The sequence below is a fragment of the Corapipo altera genome, unplaced genomic scaffold, assembly GCF_003945725.1.
Source record: "Corapipo altera isolate COAL_440 unplaced genomic scaffold, ASM394572v1 55, whole genome shotgun sequence".
NCBI classification, from domain to species: Eukaryota; Metazoa; Chordata; class Aves; order Passeriformes; family Pipridae; genus Corapipo; species Corapipo altera.
This window is the reverse complement of record NW_020884882.1, coordinates 4,171,547-4,197,465: the sequence shown is the minus strand read 5'-3', so window position 1 is coordinate 4,197,465 and position 25,919 is coordinate 4,171,547. Positions and strand designations below refer to the sequence as shown.

General features: G+C 36.4%; 1 protein-coding gene across 8 annotated transcripts in view; it reads right to left on the bottom strand.

Annotated features, from left to right (window-relative positions):
* CACNA2D3 (calcium voltage-gated channel auxiliary subunit alpha2delta 3) overlaps positions 1-25,919 on the bottom strand; it is a 484,187-nt gene that overhangs the window by 93,603 nt on the left and 364,665 nt on the right. For 7 of the 8 annotated variants that reach the window (XR_003527193.1, XM_027640431.1, XM_027640432.1 and 4 more), the window contains 4 exons: positions 23,004-23,021; positions 13,955-14,026; positions 13,139-13,219; positions 9,095-9,169 (listed from right to left, as the gene is read on the bottom strand). Coding sequence is in view for 7 of the 8 variants with exons in the window: in XM_027640431.1 (XP_027496232.1) it covers positions 9,095-9,169; positions 13,139-13,219; positions 13,955-14,026; positions 23,004-23,021 (246 nt within the window). In the remaining variant the exon portion in view is untranslated. The remainder of the gene's footprint in view (positions 1-9,094; positions 9,170-13,138; positions 13,220-13,954; positions 14,027-23,003; positions 23,022-25,919) is intronic. The other variant, XM_027640429.1, reaches the window with a different exon arrangement.

Here is a 25,919-nt window from a genome sequence, read left to right as displayed (position 1 = left end):
CTAGTGTTATTGCTTAACTAATTTCTCAGTAAAATTTATTCATGGGTACAGAAGCAATTCCTCAGCTTTTAAAAATAGCATTCAGTTATATCTTCTTGTCTGGTAGCAAACCTAATCTAATTTTTATCTCTAAGGCTACTGAGTGAAGTATAAAATACTGATTGAAAGCTGAAGCCAAACCCATCTGCAAGATTACTATAAAGCATTGAAACAAATCATTAAGGGACCCCCTGGGAAAGATGCAAACTAGGAATTCTATCAAATTACTCTGATTTAAGTGCATGAGAAAAAGAGATAGATTTAAAATGTGTACTGTTAATCTACTTTGACTAGTATAAAATGTGTGGTGATATTATATAGTAGTTAACCCCTGTGAGGAAAAAAAAACAACTGAAAAATGTTAAATATCTGGTCTACAACAGAAGAATCTTTTAGTCTGCCCAAAACAACATGATGGCTCCAACTCACTGTTGTTTGGGAAAAGAGCACAGGATTTGATTTTGTGATTAGAATGAGCTTTATCTTACTCACTATCTTTTATTTGAGGCTGGGCCAAACTCTTATAGCACTGGATGATTCAAACAACATGTGACATGTAGTGCTTGAGGACTGAATCACATTTTTTCACCACCCCATATACAACCATTTACATGTGCCATTATTAAACGCTTTGCTTTGATTTTAGTTTTTTTAACACAAGCAGTCCCAAACCATCTGCATTGAATGTGACCATCCACGTGTTTATAAAGTCAGAGTGTAGCTATCTGATCATGGAGAGAGCAAACTACATCTTAACAGCTGCAAGTCTTGGGTCTAAGGTGATCGGAATTTCTCAGACGTGCTCCATATGGATAATGGGGAGATAGGAGAGAGTAAGTTACTGTGATAGCAGCCTTGGAAGCACCACTAGATTTTAGTGAACCTTCTTAGCCACATATGTGGAATCATCTGTACAAAAATATAGTAAGAAAGCATCTACTAAACAACAACCAAAACCCAAAGAGATAAAATAATTTCAAGGGATAGCTCTTTCTTGACAAACTAGTAATATGTGCAAAAATAAGGTATGAGGTAATGAAAAAAACTTCTCCAATTTTAAAACAAAGCACCATTGGATGAAGCTTCATATTTTTGAATCAGTACTTCAAAATTTGGTTATGTATTAATACCAACAGGATTTGAAAATGAACCTGTTTTGTTTGTTTAGAGAAGACAAACCTGAACACATGAATATAGCTTCAATTTGACATAATAAAATACACAAAGAATTGTATGTATAACTGCAAATTGCATTAAGCAATCCTGTAAAGGTATTCTTGTCTACAAAGTTTGATAGGAAAGCTTGAATGAACAAATATCAGAAGAAAAGCATAACTATCTAGAATTACACACTTTTCTATATAGTTTTAAATAAAGAGACAGAGATGGAATACACTGTCATGTCACGAGAAGACTGAGGAAGAGATGACTTCAATAGACTGATTCACTCAAATAAAACCAACCAACCAAACAAACAAAACAAAATCCAACCCCCTAAAAAACAAACAAAAAGACCCTCCAAAAAACCAACAAAGTTGTGAAAGTGAAAAGTTCCCTGCACTGCTTCACCTGTTTGTATGACATCACTCACAGTGACAGAGCTTTCATTCACCATGTGCTGCATAGCTCCAAACCATTCTGCCTGGGGATACATGTGAAGCTGCATCCTATATCAACTTAAAATCACTGCTGCTTGGCTCTTTATTTCATTCCAGATAATTCTTTCCTGCTCACAAGATCCTGATTTGTCATTTGTGATAGTTTTACTTCATGATTTCCATCCAGTTTGCAACCTCAAAAGATCTCTTCCTGATCTGCATTTAACCTCGAATCTGTAGAACACTCATCGGTGTTCAGCGAAAAATCAACATTGTTTTCTATACAAACTTCCTTATTTTAATATTAAAAAAGGTGACATTTTGATTCTCTTTGGAAAATAGGAAGAACAACTTCCCTTTCCAAAGGCAGATTTTTCATGACCAGATGATTATTTAAGATGTTAATCCAGAAGTTCCTAGGTTATGGCTGGTAGTTAAAACCAGTTATTTTGGACTGATTTTTCATGTCAGATGGCTGTGAAAAACTGCCACACTATAACATTCGCAGAAGTACTGCTGACAGCAGGAGCCGGGTCGTTTGCTAGGGAAAAGAGAATAATGGAATTCTAAGTTTCCAGGTAGAGAAAAAGTAGGAATCATTAGATCTGCCATGTACATAGGAGAACCCTCTAGTGAAGCAATAGAAGAAAACAGGTTTTATGCCTATTTTATGCCTATTTACACTCATAATATGTGTTTGCATTTCAAATGGTGCAGTAGTGATTAAAATGATAGAGCAATAGGGAACTATTCAGGGTGCGATAAAAGTCAACACAAAAACCAGCTTTAAGCCCCACACCTTGAGCCTGGCCAAAGAGCACATGGGCTGAGCACCCGTTCTCAGGTGGATTGCAGTTGATCAGCGATGCGACATGTATGTGATTTACTCCCCTGAAGAAAACAACCCCTCTATTTGGGATTTTATTTGCATTCTCAGGATTTGTCATTTGGGATTATGTAAAATTGGCAGCTGCTTATAATTATTTGGGGTTTGAGTAGAAATAATTAAAAACATCTGCCTTTATCTTAATACTACCAGACTTAAACCCCTGAGCTCGGTTATACCTAACTTCAAAGCTGAAAGCAAAGAATAAAAGAAAGCTTCACATATTGCTAACAAATTTTCAGTGATTCATTTATATGTACAACCAGTTATTCAACAGCCTTCAAACCTTTAATTATCTTTTAAATATATGTAATTTTGCACTTCTAATTAGATAGCAATTTAATGCTCTCACAGGGATTCAGATGGGCTGTCTTTTTTTGAAATGTAAACTCCAATAGGAATAATCATTGGCATTCAAGTGATTGAATTCTTCAGTTATTTAAATGAACGTGAGGCATTTACACTGTTCAAATCATTTAAATATTCTGCTGTCAGCTACAGCTGTAGAGTTTTATGGAGTTGCTGAATAAAGCAAGGGTAAGTGTAGGTTATCTTACGTTCCAGGCGGGACTCCCCAGAGAGAAATGAGATTTGCTGCTTATGAAAGGCTAACACTGCTTAAGTGGGGCATTAATGTTTCCCCTGAGACTCGGATTTCTCTGTTTTTCTATATTAGGAGAAACAAATTTTCCCAGAATTTGCAGCTACGAAGGACTTAATACTGATCTAGCAATCTTCAAATATTCCAGGTCCTGTAACTTAATACAATATATTGTGACAGTCCACATTTTAATTTTAAAATGGTAACTTACTCAGGCAGTTAAACTACCAATATATTTTGGTGAGGGCATTGCGATATTATACATGGGCTTTGATTTTTATGTGTAACTTTCCCTAACTAAGACTGATCAAATTAAAGATATGCATCCTTGTATAGAAAGCAATGTATCAATTGAATTCATTTACAGTGAAAAGTAGAGCATTCACATATAGCCATTCATAAAACCCCATTACAAGCCTTCCAGAGCATATACCGAGAGTAAGAATATATGCCTCCATCTTCTCAGATAGAAGATTTTGATTTAAACTTAGAAGTGTTACAAAATCCTTAATAATCAAGGATGTTATTGGATTAATTCATAAATCAGAATCTGTTTTTAATCTTAGTTTTATCCAAAAAAATGGTAGAAGCTGAACAATAGATGCAATTTGATTCAAGAACATATGCATTTGTCTTCAAATGCGTATTTTCTTTAATTAAGGAACTCAAGGTCCCTGTTCAGGAACTTCGAGTATTCTACCCTAAATGAACCTAGCAATTACTGGAAAAAAACCCCCTCTTCCACTCCCTGAACAAAAATACAAATCCCATTGCTAACCATGAATCAAAAAAGCCACGGGCTTCATAAAACCTAGAAGCAATCCTGCTATTATTCATTGAAAGCCACGCAAACATTGGGACAGAGAGGCAACAGTACAAACCCCTGACACCAGACAATGTTCACAACGGTGGCAATCTGTGACTGTGGCAGACACTAATCTTCCAGTGACATTCCTTAATTTCTCTGTAATCCCACTACACTTTCCTGAGAAAGCAGTTCTCCTCTGGCACCAGCCTTTAACAGACTGCACAGTGACAGTTGCAGCAACGAGCAAGCAGCTACAGTTAATGTGGCGCTTGTTAATAAGTGGACATAAAAAATATTTGTTTCTTACTCTTTCCTTTACATCCGAGTAAATTAATTTCTTTGGCAAACTGTAACATCGTGATGACATATTTTACATTTTAAAATGTAACGGTGTAACACCGGGCACACTGCAAGTGTTAAGAGGCTACTGAAAAGCAGGTGATTCAATCTGCCATAATCGCTGCTGAGGAAAACCTGTGTCCTCGTGTCTACATTTCAACATGGGTAAGGAGCCTCAGAAACCAAATTACTGCCCTGAAAATCTCAAAATTCGTTTTTGAACTCCCAAACTTTTTTTATTTTTAACAGTAAATTGTGGTTTTCAACATTGCATCACACAACTGAAAATATTCTCACGTGGAAAATAAAACACTACGCTGTAAAAGTATAGACTTTTCGTCAAATTCAGCAGATTGGAGCATTCTGATGCAGCCACACGAAAAAAAAAATAAATTATTAGCATCTGCTATAGTTTCTGGAGTTCTCACTGGAGTACTCTTGCTAGGAAAGGTGACTTAGGGTGTAATACCTGAGGACGTGCAAAGCGTACTCTCGTGATAAATGACTGGGGAAAAAAAAAAAAAAAAAAAGAGGGAGAGAAAGAAAGCAAAAAGGCTTTGAAACAGAGCCGAAGGATGCCCACGGCAATTTTCCACCTCGATTCCAGTCGGGATGGGTTCCCGGGCTGTGTCACCGCAGCTCGTCCCGCTCCCCCCGAGCCCCTCGGCGGTGCTGGAGCGCCACCGCCTGGGCCGGCCCCGCAGTGCAGCCTGTGCCGGGCCGCTGCGGGGGACGAGGGACACGGGTGGAACGGAGACAAAATCAGAGCTTCTGTGAGGTTAACGGGCACTCCGACACTTCACGGGAAAGGTCTGGGGGCTGCTCCAGCAACACTCACCTCTGTGAGTACCTTGCACGCTCCTCTCCTTCCTGCGATCCCTCCCACCAGCTGCCCACGGGCACCCAACTGATCGTCCTCGCCAAAAGCCAAGCTTATTCAAAAAACCAAAACAAACAAACAAAGAAACCCCCAAAACAGCAGGAGAAACAAGAGAGGAAATTTCCAAGAAAAGCCTTTTTAAATATAAATCCAAGAGGATAATCACTAAGATAATATAGCCAGCTTAGTGATTCCATGTACTGGTCAGTGTTAGATAAAAATCCGGTGCCAGAGGAAGCACTCCTTGCTGTTTGCTATCCTGCCTCTCTGCTTTGTGTTTCAGAAGGCAATTCCTTAAAACACAAGTACATCAGCTTCAGAACTAACAGATATAGCCACTGGGGTTAGGAACTTGAGAGTCCAGTAATATTCTAGTTTTATAACACTGTAGGAAAATACAGTGTGGACCAAGTCACTAATCAATGAAACTTGAACATAACTCTAAGACATACAAATAATTTTAGATAATATCTTTAGGGAACTATCTAATTTCAGACCTACATGCCTATTTTCACACACTTATTGTTACAAATTTCATGAGATGTTTTGTCATTAGTTACAACGGTATCAGGATTTGGCCTGCAATATTAAACTAAGGACCCAGGCCAGCAATCACTTCACTCTCAAAAACTCCACTGAAGTCAACAGAAGACTCTCATTACCTACTACTGACAGAATCCAGAGGTAAAAATGACTCTTCCAAAAAATGAACAGACCATGAATATATCACAATGAGTTCCCCTAGCTGACAGCTTATGGGCTATTGCCCAACATTTTGATTTTAAAAGATATGATTGTATAAGGTAATGAAATAAGTGCCTTCAAGATGTACACTGCGGTGAGGGATAGTAATAGCAAATCACCTTTTGCTTCATTAAAACATAATAAAAATAAGGGAGAGGGTAACACCCTCTGTCAGCCTAAGCTATCCACTGCTCCTAGATTTCATTACCATCTGGTTTTTAAAATATCTATTCTATAATGAATAAATACTAATAATTCTGAAAGAACTAACTTGTGAATAGGGAACTTTCAAATATATTCATATGGCTTGCAAACATGGGATGTCAAATGTACCTGTGATACCTGAAATTTCAAAAGCATTTTTAGGAATTAAGACCAAGTCATGATTTTTGTATTACGAAAACTGGGGAATGCTATAAGACCCCATGCATATATATCCAATTTGGAATAGGATATTAAAAACCCCGTGGATTTTAATACATACAGAGATAAGAAAAAAATAGTCTGATGGTAGTGGTCAATCATGAACTAAAACCAATCCCCTGTCACACTTTTCATTGCAACAGGTAGACATTTTGAAGACAACAACTCCTTACACTGGTATTTCCCGTACAATAGCAACAAAAAAAAGAGAATTTACTACTAAAGTTTACATTAAATCTCAACACTTATTTCAGCATTTTGACCACTGAGCTGAATGACTATAAAAAGTCTAATACATATTTTCAATTAGCAAAATGTAGGAAAAAATATAGAACGTTATGACAGTCAAGATTTAGATCTAGTCAGTGTGCCCATAACTTTGGTTCTCTTAAGCAATTTTTAGTTTATATCTGTGGTGCAGCTGGATGTGAGATAACATTACACAAAAAGTCACTTTCGACAAATTAGCTGAGGAAACAAAGCAGTGAAGACACAGCAGAAGAGACCTGAAGGGGCATTAAAAATCTTTACATATAATCCAGGTGCTCTAAGGTTTTGTGCAGCCCCTATTGCTGCCTCGCCTTTGCTATGGTTACCAAATAAAGCTCAGCAGGCAATCTCAGTCAGAAAAGGAAAGAATGTGGAGAAATGGACAAACAAGAGGTCAGAAAAATACAGAAAACACGACAACAAAATACTGCAATGCAGAAAAATACGAGTAGAAAAACATTACAACAAGACTGAAAATATTGGTTTCTTATTGCGATGAGCAGATTCAATGAGATAACAACCACAAATCATTACACAAAGCAAGAAATGGAAAAGAAAAGATAGATCAGGAACTTCTGCTTTCCCGATTCATAATATAAGAAATACTTCAAATGAAATTTAAAAATCAAATTAAAAATAGAAACTGTGGAAAGAATGGTTAGAATATGAAAAATCACTACTATGAGAAGTCAAGCTGACTGACAAAAATGAATATATTAGTATGGGTAATGGAAGTATCCACTATAATAAGTTGAAATGTTAAAATGTCAGAATCAAAGGTTTATGAGGAAAAACCTACCGAAACTCTTAACAGTTACATTGACTGCTGAGATTTCACACTGAAAAAGAGATTCTCCACATCCTCCTAGTTCCTACATCTTCCTCAGGAATTAATCATGGAAATGAGATTCTGGACTAGATGTGTCCAGGTATGCTGAATTAATCTCATAAAATCTACACTTATGCACTTCTCAATACGTAAAATTTTGTGGAAAGAAAACACATTTTACTGAGGGGTGAAATGGTTACATATTGATTTAGTTTTCTACCTTCCTGAAAGTAAACTGCTTCTATAGAGGCTGGAAGTTTTTCACTTCCTGATATTTATATATTCGGGTAGCAGAGGTCCTAATTTCCGTAAAACAAAAAGATATAAATTCATCATCATGACAAATCACCTGTGGGGAGTGTAGAGATGAACAGTCACTGGAGTGCATTAATTGGACTGGGGTCTGACCTGGATATGTAGTGACTCACCACCAAATGGTGAAAAAGCCAATGGGATAATTTGCAAGAGCCATTTCTGAGAATTGTATTGTTTATTGGTCAGTAATTTGCCAAATTCTCTACAGGTATTGTCCTCCTTTCCACAGTTGTAAAAAAAATCTCCCATCCAGAATAATGGGTGATATTCTTGGAAGAAAAATGACAATTAAACCATTTATTTTAAGATTGCTTACAAGATACTATGGTCTGCTTTGCCATTAGATTGTCTGTCCATTTTACGGTCAAGTTACTCTGAAAATACTCTTCCATTCACCTACTGAAGTTTCCCTGTTCCACTTTTCATAAGCTCTATTCCAGTTAAAAAATAAATGGGGAAACAATAAGTGCAAATACAAATGTTAATTAAGTGTGCAATTCCTAGTCCAAATCTTAGAAAGACAAATTCTTCTGCTGGATGAAAACATCAGATGCGCTAATGACTTAATAAATCACGCTTTTCATTAATTTAATTTTCATATTACATTATCCACCCAGTTAATGTTTGTTTTCCACTAAAATATCGTTGAAATCAGACATTACTTGAAGTGCCTGCAAGAGAAATACATATGGCAGCCATGTGGATACAGCAGTGGAACTATTAATACCAAGGCTTTGCTGGGAGTTGATAGTGATGGAACACTTGCAAGTGCTGTTCCTAAACAATGATGCAACCAGGAATGTACCAGTTCTCTGGGGAGTCAAGTTGATAAACATTTGCATAACAGGCACTTTATTTTTCTTTCCGTGATTAATGCAAACAAGATGATAAGGGAAACTAAAGGTAAAATTTGCTGCTATTTCTCTTTTAGTACAAAAATCTCTAGTGCTCCTATTTCGCTTGAAAATATGCTTTAGTGACATTTCTGCACATATATTAAATTAACTTTAACACTTTAGCATGACAAATAGGGGTTATTACACAGTGCTGGAGCATTCCAACATTCCATTTCACTGTAAAATGAACATAATTATAGCAATTTTTGGCTTTGCTATTTTGCAGTAATGGGGGTCTGCATCTTCTGCAGAAGCAACTTGTATATTTATTTTCCCTGGTTTTTTTCATGCTAACCTTTGTTTCCAGATTTAAATTTACCAAGAACTATAATGTGTTATAAAGCCATATAAAGTAACTGGTCTATTGTATTTAATTTTTTCATGTATATTACACTATTCACACTAAGAAAAAAACAAATGCAACATATATAGCAAAATATAATAGATCAATAAATACCATTCTTACCAAAGGCCTAAGTTCTGGGTGAGTCAAAATATATCCATTGTTTGTAATTGCAAAAGCATATCCATGAATACCTAACTGTAAAAGTAAATGAGAAAGAAATACTAATTAGCAATTTATAAGCCTTATCCACACAGAGTTTTATTACAACATAGGCAAAGATCCTTGACATTTTGTGAAAATGAGGACGTGACACTGTGATGAATTCAGCATGTAGCACAATTTTAAAATGTCACAAACACTCTCCTATGCAGGGCACTTGTTTCTGTGTTGTGTAACCCTTGTTGTGCTACAATGAATTATATATTACATATATGTATGAGATGCCACAGCCTGTGACACACACCATAGCATGTGCCAAAGCACAGAGGTACAGGAATTTAGTAAATTCAGCTGTTCCCAGGAGTGGTGAGGCACAGCTTACTTCACCTGTTCAACAGCTGTTGCTTAAGAACCATTTAAATCAAAGATAATGAATGCACAGCTATAGTAAGCAAGCAGTGACCTGTCATATGTGATATTTACATTTTCCAATCTTATAGGCTCTCTGTTAATTCCAGTTCATCTGCAGCCACAGAAGGCATATTTCTACTAAAGAAACTCCTCTAACTTTACATATTTGTACTAAATGGAACTGGAATTTATTTGAGGGCAATGAAATACTTTATGAGGCCTAGCAGTATAGGTAATCAAATTTAGCATTGTACTTACTTAAATAACAATACTAGTCTTTTTAACAATATGCCTATTACACAGTTGATTGCATCCACTGAATGCAATAAATGTACCTTCAAATCATTCATGTGGTCATTCAAACATCCCTTCTTAGCACAAACTTAATATAGAATCTTTCTGCAGGTTCACTAGGTAACTTTTGCCAGGCAGAGCACATCTCACTATCCTTTCTCACCTGTTTTTTTTTCAATTCTGAAGTAACCTAATACAACATCCCTTTTTTTTTTAAGCAACCTAATGCACTGGGCTATTAATAACAAATAAACAATAAAAAATCAAACTCAAAATTCCAGAACTATCTTGCTTTGATGTTTACTTTAAAATTCTCACTATTAAACACCTTTCTATCTAACTTGAGTGCATTCTTAAATGCTTTGCTGAAGTGGGTCCTTAGGAATTTGTCTAACACGAAGCAATGTGGGCAAGGCTGACAAGTCAGAATCATTGTGAAGGGGCAAAAAGGAGAGCAAGCCTATCAGCTTCTGTAATTCTCTGGAAGTATAAACCAGAGTACGATATTGTGGGGAGGTCACAGGGAAAGCATATCAGGTTGATTTATAGTGTCTCTGTGTGAATAATTGTATATGGTCAACTGTATCTGCCATATAGAAGATTGTTTCATAAATTAGCGGTTTTCCTAAAGCAATAAACTTCAGTGAAAGTAATAGAAGGTGATATGTTCTTGGCATCTCTTCATAAGGGGGGGATAACCAAAATAATAACAGTGGACATATTTTACCTATTATAGTATGACAAGGGAATAAGCTGTTGGCTAAATAGCAGATCTCAAGTATAATTGTCTGTGTTTGTAACTGCAGAATGACATCCAGACAATGGAAGTCAGGTAAGGAAACAAATGTGGGTGGTATAATTCACAGGAAAAAGTACCCAGACTCCAAGGGCAGTATTTTATTGTGTTCTGGGCAATATGTGAAATTACACAGTCTCTGCACTTAAAATGCTTTGGTTTGAGAGATACTACCACTTACAGCAGCATTGCCCTTTTAAACCTCGAACTCTGTCTCTGAATTGCAGATTCAGAAACAAAAAAACCTTTTTCTAACTGCTGTAAAATGCCACATGGAAGTCCTGTATTACTAAATTCAACCCCATCTTATTCAAGAGAAACTGCCACTGACATCTGGGGAAGTTTAGTCTAGATAACGACTGCTGAAAATAGCTTGTTGCTGTTACCCATCTTCTCTGGCAAAAAATCCCCCTCATCGAAGCTGAGAGATTTCCAGGTCAGCAGAATTCTATTTCTAAGCAGTCATTTTATATCCCTGTGTGAATTGTATTTCGTGTGTTGCCTCTACAGTAGTGGGTCCCAGGGGTGATTATGCTCTTGCCATTGCAGTCTTTGTTTATGGGATGTGAGACTGGAAGTTGTAACTCAAGTGATTTCACTAATCTAACTGTATTGCATGATATTGGTGCCTCCTGTAATAATCCTCACTTGCAGTACCTCCTGCAGTATAAAATGTACCTTCAAATAAAAAGTTTAATATTCAGCAAGAGGATCTCATATTGCTTTCACAGAAAGCCATTTCTTAAAAAATTTCTCCTTTTCTGAATTACTAACTCTGTTGCAATACCTGTTATTCAGGCCTCCCACTCTCTTTAGTTCTTGCATTCAGACTATGTCCAAATCTTAGAGATTACTTAGGAATAACTGTGATTTATTTTTTTCCTACCCAGCCACGAACAGCCAAGTTTTTATTTCTGCAGGTACCACAACCCTGTTCTTCCTTCTCATTACAAATAAAACTTGCTCTTCCCATAGCTCATTAGAAGACTGCTCCAAAGATTGTTTCCACTGCTTCCAATTTTGCAAAGGGGCACATTTTGCTCCCTTCTCTTCTACCTTTTACTGATACAGTATTTCTGCACACAAACATATAAGTTGCTGTTATCAAACTTTGTTGGTCAGTGCACTGAGATCGTTCCCTGTTATTGATCCTTACCAGCAATGTCTCTGTCCCTGTGTTCTGATATCAGTGTGCACTCATCTGCTGCCTCTTCCCATAGTGTCCAACTTTTTTCCAGCTGCGACAGCCTTTCTGTTCTGTTTGCATAGCACCTGGCGTCGTGGGATCCAGGTCACAGGAAATTACTCCAATACACCTTATCTACACTATTGCCACTATTTTATGCATTATTTTAATCAAATTCTCATTTCATTTAGATTTTTTAGTTACTGCATATTAATCAGAAAATAACTGGGTAATTGCTAACGTATTCAAATTAGAATTAAAATTGATATGAGGAATTTTTTTGTCCTAACTAGAATTATCTACAAACATGTGACAATATTCAAAGGTAGTCACAAGTCAGCTTCTTCCTTCACCCTCTTAGAAATCAGTAAATGAGAGCACAGCAGCCAATTTAGAGGAAAGTATGATATACAGATTTATGCTCAGTATGTGTGCATGTCAAAAAGCAGCTATTCCAATATCTACAATCTTTAAAAAGGCTGTCTGCAGTATTATGTTACATTCTTGTTTGTCATGTAAAAAAAATCCACTAGGAATTAACTGGAAAACATTAATTTAATTTTCACTTGTGAATAAAAGAGCATCATAGTAAAACATTTCAGACATAGAGAAGTAGTGACATACTAATGTATTGCATCAAATTTAAATGAAAAGTAATTATATCTTTGCATTTCCCTGAAGCTTATTTTTACTGAGTTAAACACGTTTCAAGAGATATAGTGCATCAAATAAAACTTTAATGATAATTAATTTTTAAGAATTTTATAGTAAAGTTGTCTCTGATATTGGAAAACTAAGTAGAGGGAAATACCTAACAAATACAGAGGAGGAGAGAAGGAACCACTTGTCTGGTTAGGAAGGAACTTGTCTAAGTTCCTGCAATGTGCCACTTGCTTTAATTCCAGGAGCCACAGAATTTGGACAGGAATTGCTACACACAAACAGGAAGCCTAAAGCCAGGTTAAGGATAGGTTTTCATAAAAAGTCACAGAATTTTTCAGCCTGAATTTCTCCTTATTTTGCATGGTATTCTGGCTGGATTGTGTGGTTGAATAATTTCACTGATTTTATTACAGACAATACTTAGTATTACCTTCTAGAGCACACTGATCCCAAAAATGTGAAGATCAAGCCATATATTAATTTTGGTGCTAAAAACTGCATTTGATCTCAGACATCACAGAACTACAATTCCGGAGGAAAATGAATGAAATAATGGAGCTACATCACTGCAAACAGTATCAACATACGAAATAAATTATGTTATATTTTGGGTATTATACAGAGTATAAATGATATCTCATCATTTATGTATTACCTTGTATTTTGGAATAGTTTTTAAAAGCTCTTTAACTGGAACATCTGTGCCAACTACTCCCAGAAGAATCCCTTTAGACCTCTGAAAAGAACAATAAAATATGTACTCAGAACCACAGTAATAATAAACATTCTCACCACTTATTTCACCTCAGACCTACACTGCAGAAATTAAGAGATTACAGACAAATTATTTAAAAAGTGGGGAACTCAGCCAATCAAGCAGTAATTTAATCAATAATATTGCTCCTTTCTACTTTATCTGCAATTCACACAGCAAAAGGCATGCAAGCTTCTGAGAGCAAGTCCTTCAACAGAAAATTTTCACATGCAAAACAGGTTTTCAATTTAAAACTACTGTTAAATATGTTGCTCCCTTCTTTCCCAATTTCTCCTGCCATTTCATAAACAAAAGGGGAAAGTACACTTAACTTTCTTTAATAATCTGTTAAATTATTAAAGATAAATAGACATAAACATAATCTAATTAAATTCAGAGTTATATCAGTGCAAAGATGAAAATTATATAGATTATTTTCTGTAAAAAAGTAATACAGAAGTAAGAAAACCCAAAGGCCTAGTGTCATCTGAGATTTTTCTCTTAGACATAGAGTTTCATCATTTTACTATGGTTTCTAGAGTATAGTTATTTGGGATTAATTTTCCACATTTTTATGCTAATAAAGGGATACTAACTGCAGACAAAATAAGAAGAGAAGAAAAATTTTAGAGTTGGTTAAAATCTTATTAAGTCCCTGAAAGCAACTTCATTGCAGTCACGTCATTGTCATATGACAGAAATAGTCTGAATACTTACAGTCTCATTTTGCTTACTAAACACTGGCATGGCAACAGTTGTCATCAACACCAATCCCTGATCATCAGCAAGCTACATTTGAAAAAGAAATACTATCTCTAAGAAATATGGAACAATTACAGACATGTGATTGCATTTTTCAATTACATTTTTTTTTCATTTTAAATGAGACAAAGCAATTTATCTCAATGACACTTATGCAGTTAAACTTGCAGTCAGTGCAACCCAGCCCAGCCCCGTCCCCATCTGAACTGTACCAGCTCTAACCATCCCACCACCTCCACTGACAGGAAAGATGCCTCATCTTCATTCCTACTGCAGTCTCCCATGAGAGAGAAGGGGCTGAAACGTGGATTGTGGAAGCAGCATGTGCAGTAGCAAAGCAGCTGGAGGTCTGTTCTACATCTTTCCCAGTGGCAGCTCTGCCAAAATTGCCTCGGGCTGTTTTCTCGCAGCAAAGAACAAGAGGTCAAGAGTTGCACGCACTTTGTTCGGGTCCAGGCTGAGATCTCATCAGCCAGCACAGCGGCAGAAAGGATGATGGCCAGTGAGGATCCCAGGAGCATCTTTGCTCCATCCGGTTTCAGTTCACTGGACAGAGGCGGCATGAAGCATTAGCTGATTCTGCACATCAGGTTTCAACGTATTTCTTCAATGTAGGGAGAAAAGAGACTTTCTGACCTTGGTTCCACTCAAGAGAAACATGTAGAATGCTTATCATTGGCCACAGGAGAGTGATAGTGTTCAGACTATCTCTCTTCATGCCCTCTGGGCAGACTAAATCTCTGCCCTAAGGCACAGACTAAGTGCATGCCCAGGACAAGCACTCCTGTGTGTGCCTGTAGATCTTTACCATCTACCCATAAAAGACAACTCAAGCAGGAGGCTGAGAGTTACTGTTAAACTCTTTCTGTTTCTAGGGACAGATGTTTGAAGAGGCTTTTCCAACACTTAAAAATATGACACAGTTATAATATTAAGTGGAGATTTCATAGAACACAAAGTTTAGCCAAAAGGACACGGTCATAGAGAAGAACTTCCTGAGAAATACTATAGGTGACAGGCATGCCCAACTGCAACTGTGATATTCTCCTACTACTCCTACATCAGTATCACACTTTCTGTACTCAGGTAGAATTTCTACAGGTAGAATTTCTACTACTTTTTTTTTTTTTTTTGCAACTTTTTAAATTGTTTACAAGGTTTTGTTGTAATGAAGCAACAGCTATCAGCTCCCCACATTTTCAGCTCATGAAGCATATTTCACAATAACAAATCAGACAAATAAAATCTAGAAAATTTTTTTACTTGCAGCTCCCAATCTACTTCAGCAGGATTTCAGTTTCCCAAATAAGTATATTTGTTGAAGCAGGGCACTATCTTACGGTGAGAAGGAATGTTTGCAGACATCAGACAGGAACACAAATGGGGTTGAGTCAAGGAAGTTTACATCCAATAAGGAATCACTAGGGATATGAGATGGAACTGGCTTATGATTGTGTTTCCTTTTTTTTAGTTTTGTTTTCCTTGGTAATAAGAAGAGATATTTCCAGCCCTAATATAATACTTGATCTATTAGGGAATAATAGTAAGTTACTAAGAAAAAAAAAAAGCAAAATCAAACACTTGGCAAAACATTGGGAGTTCAAAGGTTGGACATGAAACTCAAATGTTGCCAAATTACTGTAAGAATTGACTCTCCTTGGCCAGAGTAGTACAGTCAAGCACACTGACATGATTAGTATGGAGAGAAGCCTTCTGAGGTATCACAGTCAATAGTCCCAAACTCACACACACCAGGGAATGAAAAAGCATTCTGCTGATTATGGGGTGATATTTTGGAGCAGTTAGAGATTTTATAAGATTGCCCAGGGTTGTTCTTCTCTGACATCATGTATTTGTCAAGTATCAGAACAGTATTACTTTATGAGTCCACTCACTCTCAAGAGATCACTCAAAACAATTTAATGGATAGGATGCAGCCAAGGGACTGTCAGTAGAATTTTAGGGTATTTGAAATTCTTTAAATAGAGACACCCCACACACACACAGACTAGAGTTCCTTGGAAATTCTAAAAGAACAGCTCACTAACTCTCAAAACGAATTGTGGGGGCATGCAAGAGTGATTGCCCTGTAATTATGAGAGATATCTACAAGTACCAACTAGAGTTGGCTGCTGCAATCACTTCTATAGAATTGCAATTGTATAATCCAGCCTGTCTGATTTTTTGTTAGTTTGGCAGATGAACAGGTTGTTGGCCACTACCATAAGTGGAGTCAGCAAATAACTGGCTGAGTAATGACTCGAATTTGCAGTGTTTTACTGAGTCACCAACTCAAGCTGCAACATTTGCTTCACAAAAAATTGTTAGACAGTGAAGAATTATCTGCTGGGGAGGAGCTTGATTCCCTGGGCAATGACATTTTGGCAGAAATACTTTGAAACAGTAGAATGTTAGCCACCAGGTATTTCTGCTAAGACAATTAATGCTAGAGTCCATTAAAAAAATCCAAAGGAAGTCATGATCTAGGTATTTTGCATTGTTGCTTTTCAAGTCTGACTATTTCTTACATGTAGCAGAGTTCTAAAAGCTCATGCAAGTGTATGAAAAATTTAGTGATTCTGAGGAAAAAAACCTGAAACCACTAATATATGCTCTAATCACTGATAAAGCTTCAGCTCATATTAGTTATATTCAGAGCAAACACTGATATCCTCAGGACTGGCTAGGATTTTTATTTTAATCATCATCTAATTAGAAGTTAACACAATGAAAAGTGTTAACTATCACAAACAGTAAATTATGATAAAGTCTTTGAATGACTGAATGTTTTTTCTCAAAAAGAAAATGTAAATATTCATTACGATTCCCAAACTTATCAACTGGACACCACAAAGTCAAAGTTATAGAAAAGAATTTTGTAAGCTTGGGAAAAAAAAAAGAGCACTGTAGTCAAACATTTCTTAGAGGAAATATTTTTAAGGGTTTTTTTTACTACCTCATCAGTCTTCACTATCCTACTGGTCAGACTAATCTGGTGACCAGTATTGGGCTGCCTACTTCCTCAGGTAGGAAAGGAGCAGGGATGTGTCTGGGAGTCCCCAGCAGTGTGTGAGACTTGAGAGTGGCTTCTGCTGTCTACACCAGGGGTTTGAGCCTGAATAGATTCTCCACAGTGACATGAAAACAGTGTGAACACCTCTCACTCCAGACCTTCCCGTGGCAGACACAGCACACACAGGAACCTCTGAACTGAGGCAAACCACGTGTGCACAAGCAGAGCTCCTTTGCAGTGGGGTATTTTTTCATGTTCAAGTTTCTCCTCCAAAAACTGGAAAAAAAGGACTCATCTCTACACTGAATATCTCTTTTAGTACTGCCAGTGTACAATAAAGTTTTCATATTGCAGGCCCTGTTATTCCACCAGTCATTCCAGATATTATTTGATTCTCTACCTTTCTGCTGAACTGTTCATTTCTGATTTATTTCTACATTTGAGGACGCTACAAATTTCATCTTCTACTAGAAACATCAACTCACAATAACATAACTTCTTCTAGTGTTTACTAATAAATGAAAAACAACAAAACAAACCTCAATTTAATTTTCTTTTAAGCTTAGCTTCCACTCATATTTTCATTTTCTTTCTTTTTTGCCCTTAGTAGAAGCTATTCCCACCTCTTTTACATCATGAGTCAAAGTAGTAGACCTCTTTTGTCAGGTGAGAGAATATTTAAGAAGACATCTGCCATCATTTAAGAAGAACCACCATTACAAGAAAAATACAAGGCAACACTAGCCTCAAAATGCCAATTATTTGACAGTGTTCGACTGGATAATAAACTTATAAAAATTTCAAATTAATTAAATAAGAATTTATGGGAATTCTGATCAGTGAAATATTAAATCTGTGTGGATTCATGCACATGGGAGAATATTGAACTGTATGGCCCCTCAGATGCTTCTTATTCTTTCAAGTCTGGAAAGATACCCTTGAATAAACAAAAGTAGTTTAGTTATTATTATTCCTATGGCTCTCTAAACCATGGAATTATCATGATAAAAATACATGTATTTAAGTGCTTGAGGGCGGTCAATTTGAAGTTGGAATGAATTATGCTATGGAATATTCGTTTCTCAAATGTTCATCTAATAGCATTGCAAAAAAAAATAAGTTCTTGTAGCTTGTCCAACTTGCACCACTATGTTTTGTCTCAGAATTGCTACTTTGGATCACATTGGCAAGAGAAAGTAAAACTAGACTCCCAAAAGAAAAACACAGATTTCAGCTAGATCCTAGGATTTTATAAGTTATCACTACATTCATCATCTAAAATGATGAATGAAAGAAACAGCACCAGTGATCTGCCACAGGAAGTTGCTCTACTGAAAAGATGCAGTGGTAACAGTTTTAGGCAGAAAACTATACAAGGGCCATGGACACTCAGTTTGACAAAATGCTGAGCAAACAATAACAAACCTTTAAAAAAAAAATCTCAAGAATGAGGAAAAACGCATTCCCAGGCTAAATGTCTCTTGGGTGTTTAGGATAAAGAAACAGAACTTACTCTCTGAGAAAGTCACAGACCTGTAATGCCTAGCAGTAATAGTTTCATTATTGGAGAAAAATTCCTTCTGGAAGGAGATTTAACCTCTACAGTTTTCCCTTTAATTCACTGCTGTAGAGGGTTACCTCCCCCTCAGACCAACCCCAAACAGATCTTCAGCAACAACAAATAAAGAAGATCCTCTTAGAGTGAGCCCCTTAAAGTTTAGTCTCACATTCAGCACCAGCATCCGTCCCCAGGACAAAGACTAAGGCAGGTTCTGGAATAACTCCAGAAATGCATATACAGGAAAGAATATCCATTTCCTTAGGTGTTTCCTTTACAGAAAGAGGAATTCAAAATGCATCCCTGAAACATTTTTCTTAGGGGTTGCAGGTTTGGAAGAAAGCAGGATTTGAGGAACATCAGTAAGGAAAAACCACAAAGTGAAGATCTGCTGGCATAGGCTGCACAGCCTTGTGAAAAGAAACATTTGAAAAGTAGGGGGGAAACACTGTTATATTCAGAGGAGCTGAAAGTGGGGTGAAACTGTGGGAACACTGCAAACCCTCTCAGGAGGCACCAGCGCTGACTGTGGTTGCCACAATGCTGCTGCTGAACCTTCACCTCGGGCAGGCAGCAGTTCCTTAGGGATGTATTTGAACTATGGGGTTCATGCCAAAGCTTTTGGTTTTTTCTTCACTACTTTGTTATAACTCTGCCACCTTCCCAACCCCTCCACCTTCTTCCTTTCCCCACTCTGCATAAACTTGCTTCACGAGGTGTTGTCTTCGTCTCTGACTACTGTACTTTTATGTGCTGATTAGAGACAAGAGGTAGGCTGGAAGTACCAGAGAACTGGAATTTGTGTATTATTCATTAATTTAACTGTGTTTTATACAGACTAAAGGAATAAGGAGTAACTATTATTTTGGCACAGATTTAAATTATGGCCTGAGACAATACAGGAATCTGTGTGAGTGTATTAAGTTAAAGAGTAATTTCCAGGTTTAGCACACAGAAATGAAACGCCAAGAAAAACTCTCATATTGCAAAATAGTTACTTAGAGTTCATAAACTTCTGACTCAAAAACGTTATGAAAAGTCAGCTTGCTTGTTGAGGAATGTTAGAGAGAAGTTTGGAAACTGAATTTAAGATTGCAATTAACATGTAAATGAAAATTTTAACATGGTTTTCTGAATGGATCACTACATACAGTACGAAACTGAGAGACAATAGCACCTCATCAGCAGGAAACAGATCCAAAGGAATGCTAAATCAAACTGTTTATGATTATTTTGTACTTCATTAGATTCAACTTAACTACTATCACTTTATAAAAATGCTAGAATCACTAGTCATGCACTTCAATGAAATAGTAGCTTTGCAAGTTTTCTATTTTCTATTCCCAGTGACAGTTAATTCAACTCTTCAAAGTATAAGGTAAACGATGCAGGAAATGATAAACGATGCTCCCAAATAGTTGAGAGATGATAGCAACAAGATAAAAGGAGGGCACAGCACTACTTACAGAAGTTAAGGGATAACACAGAAAGAGAGAAGAAAGCTGTCAGGAACTTTTTGGCAACAAATATCATCAAAACATTTCTATACGGAGGAAATATGATTTCATTCATGAGAGAATAATTTTTAAAAAATCCTAAATGTTCCAAACACAACCACTTGCTTCTGATTTGTGTGCCTAATTTATTCACTTCTACCTCTTCACTCAAGCAAAGTAGAACAAAACATCACAGCAGGAGTAGAGCAACAGCTTTTGACTCCTGCTGTGTTTGCTCAAGAAAGCAAGTAAAGCTTTCCTACTAGGAAACAAAACACCTCTTTTAACTATTAAGGAAGAATAACTTATCCTCTTTGATGAATACAAAAAGCTGTTTTTCCTAAGCATTTCAAAGATAAAGGTCATTTTGGAAACCAAATCTGAAAATTGATACATTTGAGTTATTAGTTTATTTTACTGCTATTTTCACAGCCCTGTGGGATGGTTACCTAAAAACATGCAGAAAAGCAACATAGAGGACAAGTAAAATTCAAATGAATTTGTTTCATTTGTCTGGTAGTGGTTCTTTCTTTCAGATACATTAGCTCTTCCTAGATATATTTTGTTCTGAGAGCTACATAACCACAGTAAATCAGCATCTCTATTTTCTGAAATTACGGTGAGGGGTTTTTTGTTGGTTTTCGTTTTGGTTCTGTATTATTTCTTATTTTAAGTGTAGGATATATCACAAAGATCTTTTCAAGACAAATATCATGGTACAACAGACATATCCACCTTAAACTCCTCATTCTGAATTTGCAACGGTTTGACTTGGAGCAGAGAGCGTAACAGTCACAGTTTTAATTGTTATTTAACTTGCTGGTTGAGAATCTACAGGTCTTCAAAATCAATAGCTAATCACCACAGAACATTGACTAAACACTGAAAAGACTGTAGCCAAAGTCTTTCACACATAAGACATAACACATTTCATCAAGATGATGAACTATTTATAATGGATATAAAATAGTAAAGGTAAACTTGAAATGCCACATTTTTCTTTCAGATCACTCAAAGATTAAAGTGAACATGTTTAGAGAGACATGACTGTTTGAAATGTTTATAGAGAAAACATTTGCAGGATGATACATAGATTCCAACAAAAATACAGTACAAGTTCAGACACCATATGGCAAAACATGTACACCAGTGACTAAGTCATTCATAAAGGCATGAATCAGCTGTGCTGCTTCCCTTCACCTTGCAGAGAGCAAGAGATTCTCTAATTTTGTTCATAAGCTGTCAGGCCATGCTTATAAAAAGGAATATTTCTTGCCTGAAGTTATCAAAAGCCCTCGGGAATTACGTGTGTCTGTCCTCCCTCGCCATCCCATTCCTTCCTTCCCACCCCTCTCCTCTTTCTCTGCACTAAAGCAGTACACAGTCAGTTTGAACAATTCACCAGTTATGAATGCATATATAAAATATGTGGCTTTAGCTCTGCATTAGTTTGCTCAAGGGGTAAGCATTCCAAAATCCAGCATTTTTGACCTTCTATGAAAACTGTGTGCTTTTTCACTACCCTTGAACTTTAGTAATTTGTACCAAAATATTATTTAATAGCTCAGAATTGTGGACAGCAGAATAGGTAATACAGTACTACACAACACAATCTGGTAAACAGCCTGACTGGTTGTATCATTCTGAACCAGCACATTACAGCCTCACTCTCTCTTCTTTCTGCAAACTAAGAGAAGCATTTGGCACAAACATTTAGACAAGCAGGTGAATATGAAAAAGCCAAAGTTAGCCAGTCTAGTAACTCTTTGAGTCCTTCTACTTTTCCTGGAAGCTGTAAACAAAATATTTCTTTAAACCATCTATTTCCAGAAGAAAAAAAAAAAGCAACATTTTTTGGTACCATGTTCTGCAACTATCAAAACAAGAACAAACTACAGACACAGCCCAGTCACAAAACAGCACATTAGCTGCAGATTTGTAATAGAATTTTCTGAGCTCCATAAACAAGAAAATTTTGAATATACATAGCATCATAAAAATAAAAGCTCACATCTCATATTTCTTGCTTTTTAAGCTAAAAAGTTAGTTAATCATGATTTCCATGGAGGCCCTCACCATTCTTTGAAAGTTATTCATTGAAGATCACTTCACCTATAGCTTTTATTAACTACTGAATTTTTGTCATAATTTATCAATGATGTTTATCTGATTAATTGCTGTGATTCCTTATTAAAGGTACGTTACCAAGAACAATAAGAATAATTTGGGAAAGTAAGTATTGCAATTTCCCAGCATATTCCATTCCTTTTTTTCATTTTAATATTTTTTACCAACACCACAGAACATCATCTACATTTTCTAGTTTCTGGAAGCTTTAATTATATTTGTGAAATACATAAGGATGATGCAACAGGCATCAAGCAATCCCTCAACTTTGCCACAATCACTGTGCTACCATGATGTGCAGTGGTGGCTGTGCTATCATACCATATCGATGCAGAAGTGGTTGAAAGGCAAGAGCACGAAAACTATGCAACCTATTAGAGAAGTCAAATGTTGAATGTGTTCAGAGGTGTGCTGATAGATACAGTGGGGATCAGTGAAAGGGTACCAGCTATACCACGGGTTCTGCAGAGACAAAATGATCCAGAGATGTTTCACATGGAGTAATGGGGTGGTTTTATATTTTGTAATCCTTATTATTATTTCAAATTGTTGATAAAATAGCCTCCCTGTTGTTTCAAAGTTGTAGGCTACTAGATGCCTATCATGTTAAAATAGCTCATACATCTGAGGAGCTGCTCTCAGCAGGTTCCTCAGCTGGGCTGGATGGGAGCTCCCTTCCTGCAGCCCAGCCCAGAGCCCCTCACAGTGAACTGTTTCACTGATCACTGCTGTACCACACTCACACCACCATGGAAACATGAAGGACTGGTGACTGCTTTGAATGACTAAGATTGGATTAAAATATTTTACCTTTTGAGCCTGAGGGAGCTGGAAAACAACAAAACAGAACAAGCAATCATTATATACTAAATTAATTTGAACAGCTACTTTAGCTGTTGTATTAATAAAATCATAAGCATAATATAAAACAAAGTATAGAGGAAAGAAACTAGAGGAACCAGGTTTACACTGCCAATTGATTTAACTTATTGAGGGCTTTTTAACTGAGTTTATGAGTTGACAGCTTCTCTACTAGGTATCAAAAAAGCACCATGCAATTTGTTAAATATCACAACACTAAGAGAGGGATTGTTTTCTCATCAGATATGGTATCACACATGAACTGTGAAGTAGTTCCATCTTCCTGCACACAAATATAATTCAATATAAAGATAGCTTAAGTTTTAACTGACATGGACATCAAGAGCAGATTATCATATTAAAGTAGAAGGCTATATTCTCAATAACAGAGGAAAGAAAAACAAAATGTTAAGAAAATGTTAGTAACTGCTTATGTAAACATGTTATAATACATGCATAATATACAATACATTATGCATAGAACAATACATTTCTGTGCTGTAAAGACAAGTATGATTATATGTCCATATATGCAAATAAAAGATAAGTGTTTATGCATATATGCATATTTATATCACACAGATGTTGTTAGACAAGATTGTTCTTAGACAACCCTGACTGTATGCTTACAGTATTTACTGTAAGCAACAACTCATGTAGAAAGGCAGGGAGAGCAGGTAGGAGACTCCATTACACATAAAATACCTTGGTTATCAAGAGTTGAAGGATGGGTTCTGTTTTCACTTTAGAAAAAAGAAAACCCATTGCAGGGGAGGAAGTCAGAAAACCAAAGTATTATAGGCCCAATAGAGTTTTCCCTTTTTCTGAATTCTTCTCTTCCTACTTCATACTTGTAGAGAAATCCACCATACACAGCAACCCAGCCTTGTGCTAAATCCACCTTCTCAGAAAATTTGTTTTTCTCATATAAATTGTTCTTTATAAGCATCAGTTGAACACAGAAACAGGCAGGTGAATCGATGCCAAATGCAAAAAAGACCTTCAAGATCTCTAGTGAGCTTCAAACTGACCTTTTGTCCTTGCTCTGAATTAAAAAAAGAACAGAAAAAAAACCAACTTCCACAGGGTCCTCTGCTAAAAGCAGATATTCACATCAGAACACATCACAAAAGGGAACTGTCACATGATCTCTAATCCACAAACACTGGGAGCAACCAGTCACAATTTCTCTGTTTTCACAATATAAAATGTAACAAAATTCACGGCAGGGAGAATAGCTGCAAGTAAAATTCTGTCATCCTAAAACTTCAGCAATCCAATAGCAAAATACAAACCATGGTCACATTGAAGTATAACTTCTATGTGTTTCTTTAAAAGCCCGGGGTTTTTAATAATTGATTACATTGAACCATATACGAGGGTTGCTGCAGAAAGTACAGATATCTCTGAACTGTAAATACATGATCTAAATCCTGTATAACAGGTTAGAGCACTTTAAAGCCTTTCTTTAAAGTTTAACTACTTATTAGTTTTTTACTTGGTTAACTACTTCGACTCTGAGAAGTGGAAGTTTCTTCTTTTTTACATTCAGACAAAAGAAGAATATAGCAATGAAACCGGTTTGCTCTATAACACTTTTTTGTGGAGGTTTTGTTTTTGTGGGTTTGTGGGGGTTTTTTTGTTAATGCCATCTTCTTCTTAAATACATGTAAAAATTGCAAGCATCTTTTCATTGGCATCTGAGATAAAGACAGGTGCAGTGAAGAATGATGTCCAAAGTCCCAATTTGGGAATAAATCCTGAAGAACTCTGTGGTTTCCCCAAGCCCACTACACATAGCAAACTCACATGTTTTCATAAGGAGCTAATTTGTATGCCATCTTCCACCAAAGAGTATGTCAAGTGCAGTCAAGGCAGCCAATGCAGTACATACAATGTTAGGTACAGAAGTATCATTGCAGAAACTCTTATTTGAAGATAAGATTCAAACTAAATTGGAAAGCTGATGGTCCCAGACAGGGGAGAGAGGTTCAAAGAAAGGGGTGTAGGGGCTGTGTGGTGTGTGAACGAAAGAATTAAAAACCTGAACAAACAAAGAAAGCCAAAACACAAATGCATGCACACACACAAGGCTCTATTGAGACCTCAAATTTATGTTAAATTCTCATACAAATATTAATTACTCTTCAATGTAATTTTTACTACTTCTTTTCAGAGCTTGAGTTTACTCCTATTTAAGCTTATCCCTTCAGATAAATACAATTTGGTCAAGTTTGGTCATGTGAGGGAGTTACAGTCAGATGGAATGCAAGTGAAGATTTCCTATTAATAATTACCACAAACACTAGATGCTACACACTTTTGCATACGAACACATCCCTATTGCTTTTACTCAGATTATTTTCGAGAGCACATTGATAAGCATTTACAAATTAGAGATCTGTATTATCTATTGCTGAATTTATATAACCTCTTATAAAATCAAGAATACTTGCTTGTTCTGAAATATTAGTAGTCACAACCTTGATTAAGAATAATAAGGCCAGTAGACAAGATCTACATTCCATCATGCCTTTTCCTGGGCTTGACACTTTTCACCTAAGCTTCAAAATCCAGGTTCACAGTTGTTTCCTTAAAAAAAAAAAAATCTGTCTTTGTTCAAGTCAGATAAATCTTCATTCCACTGCTGATTTGAAACTTGGCTGTTACAAGATCCTATATGTCAGCAATTCACTTTAATAATTGCTACAAATTCCTTTGAAATAAACTGTGGAGGTTTGTCTGACATTACCCCTTCTGGGAGGTAATAGGAAACAAATAATTTTCCTAACAATAACAGTAATAGTCCTCTGGTCTGATCTTTTATTGGATAGTCTAAAACCTGCTTGTCTCTGTGTAAAACCC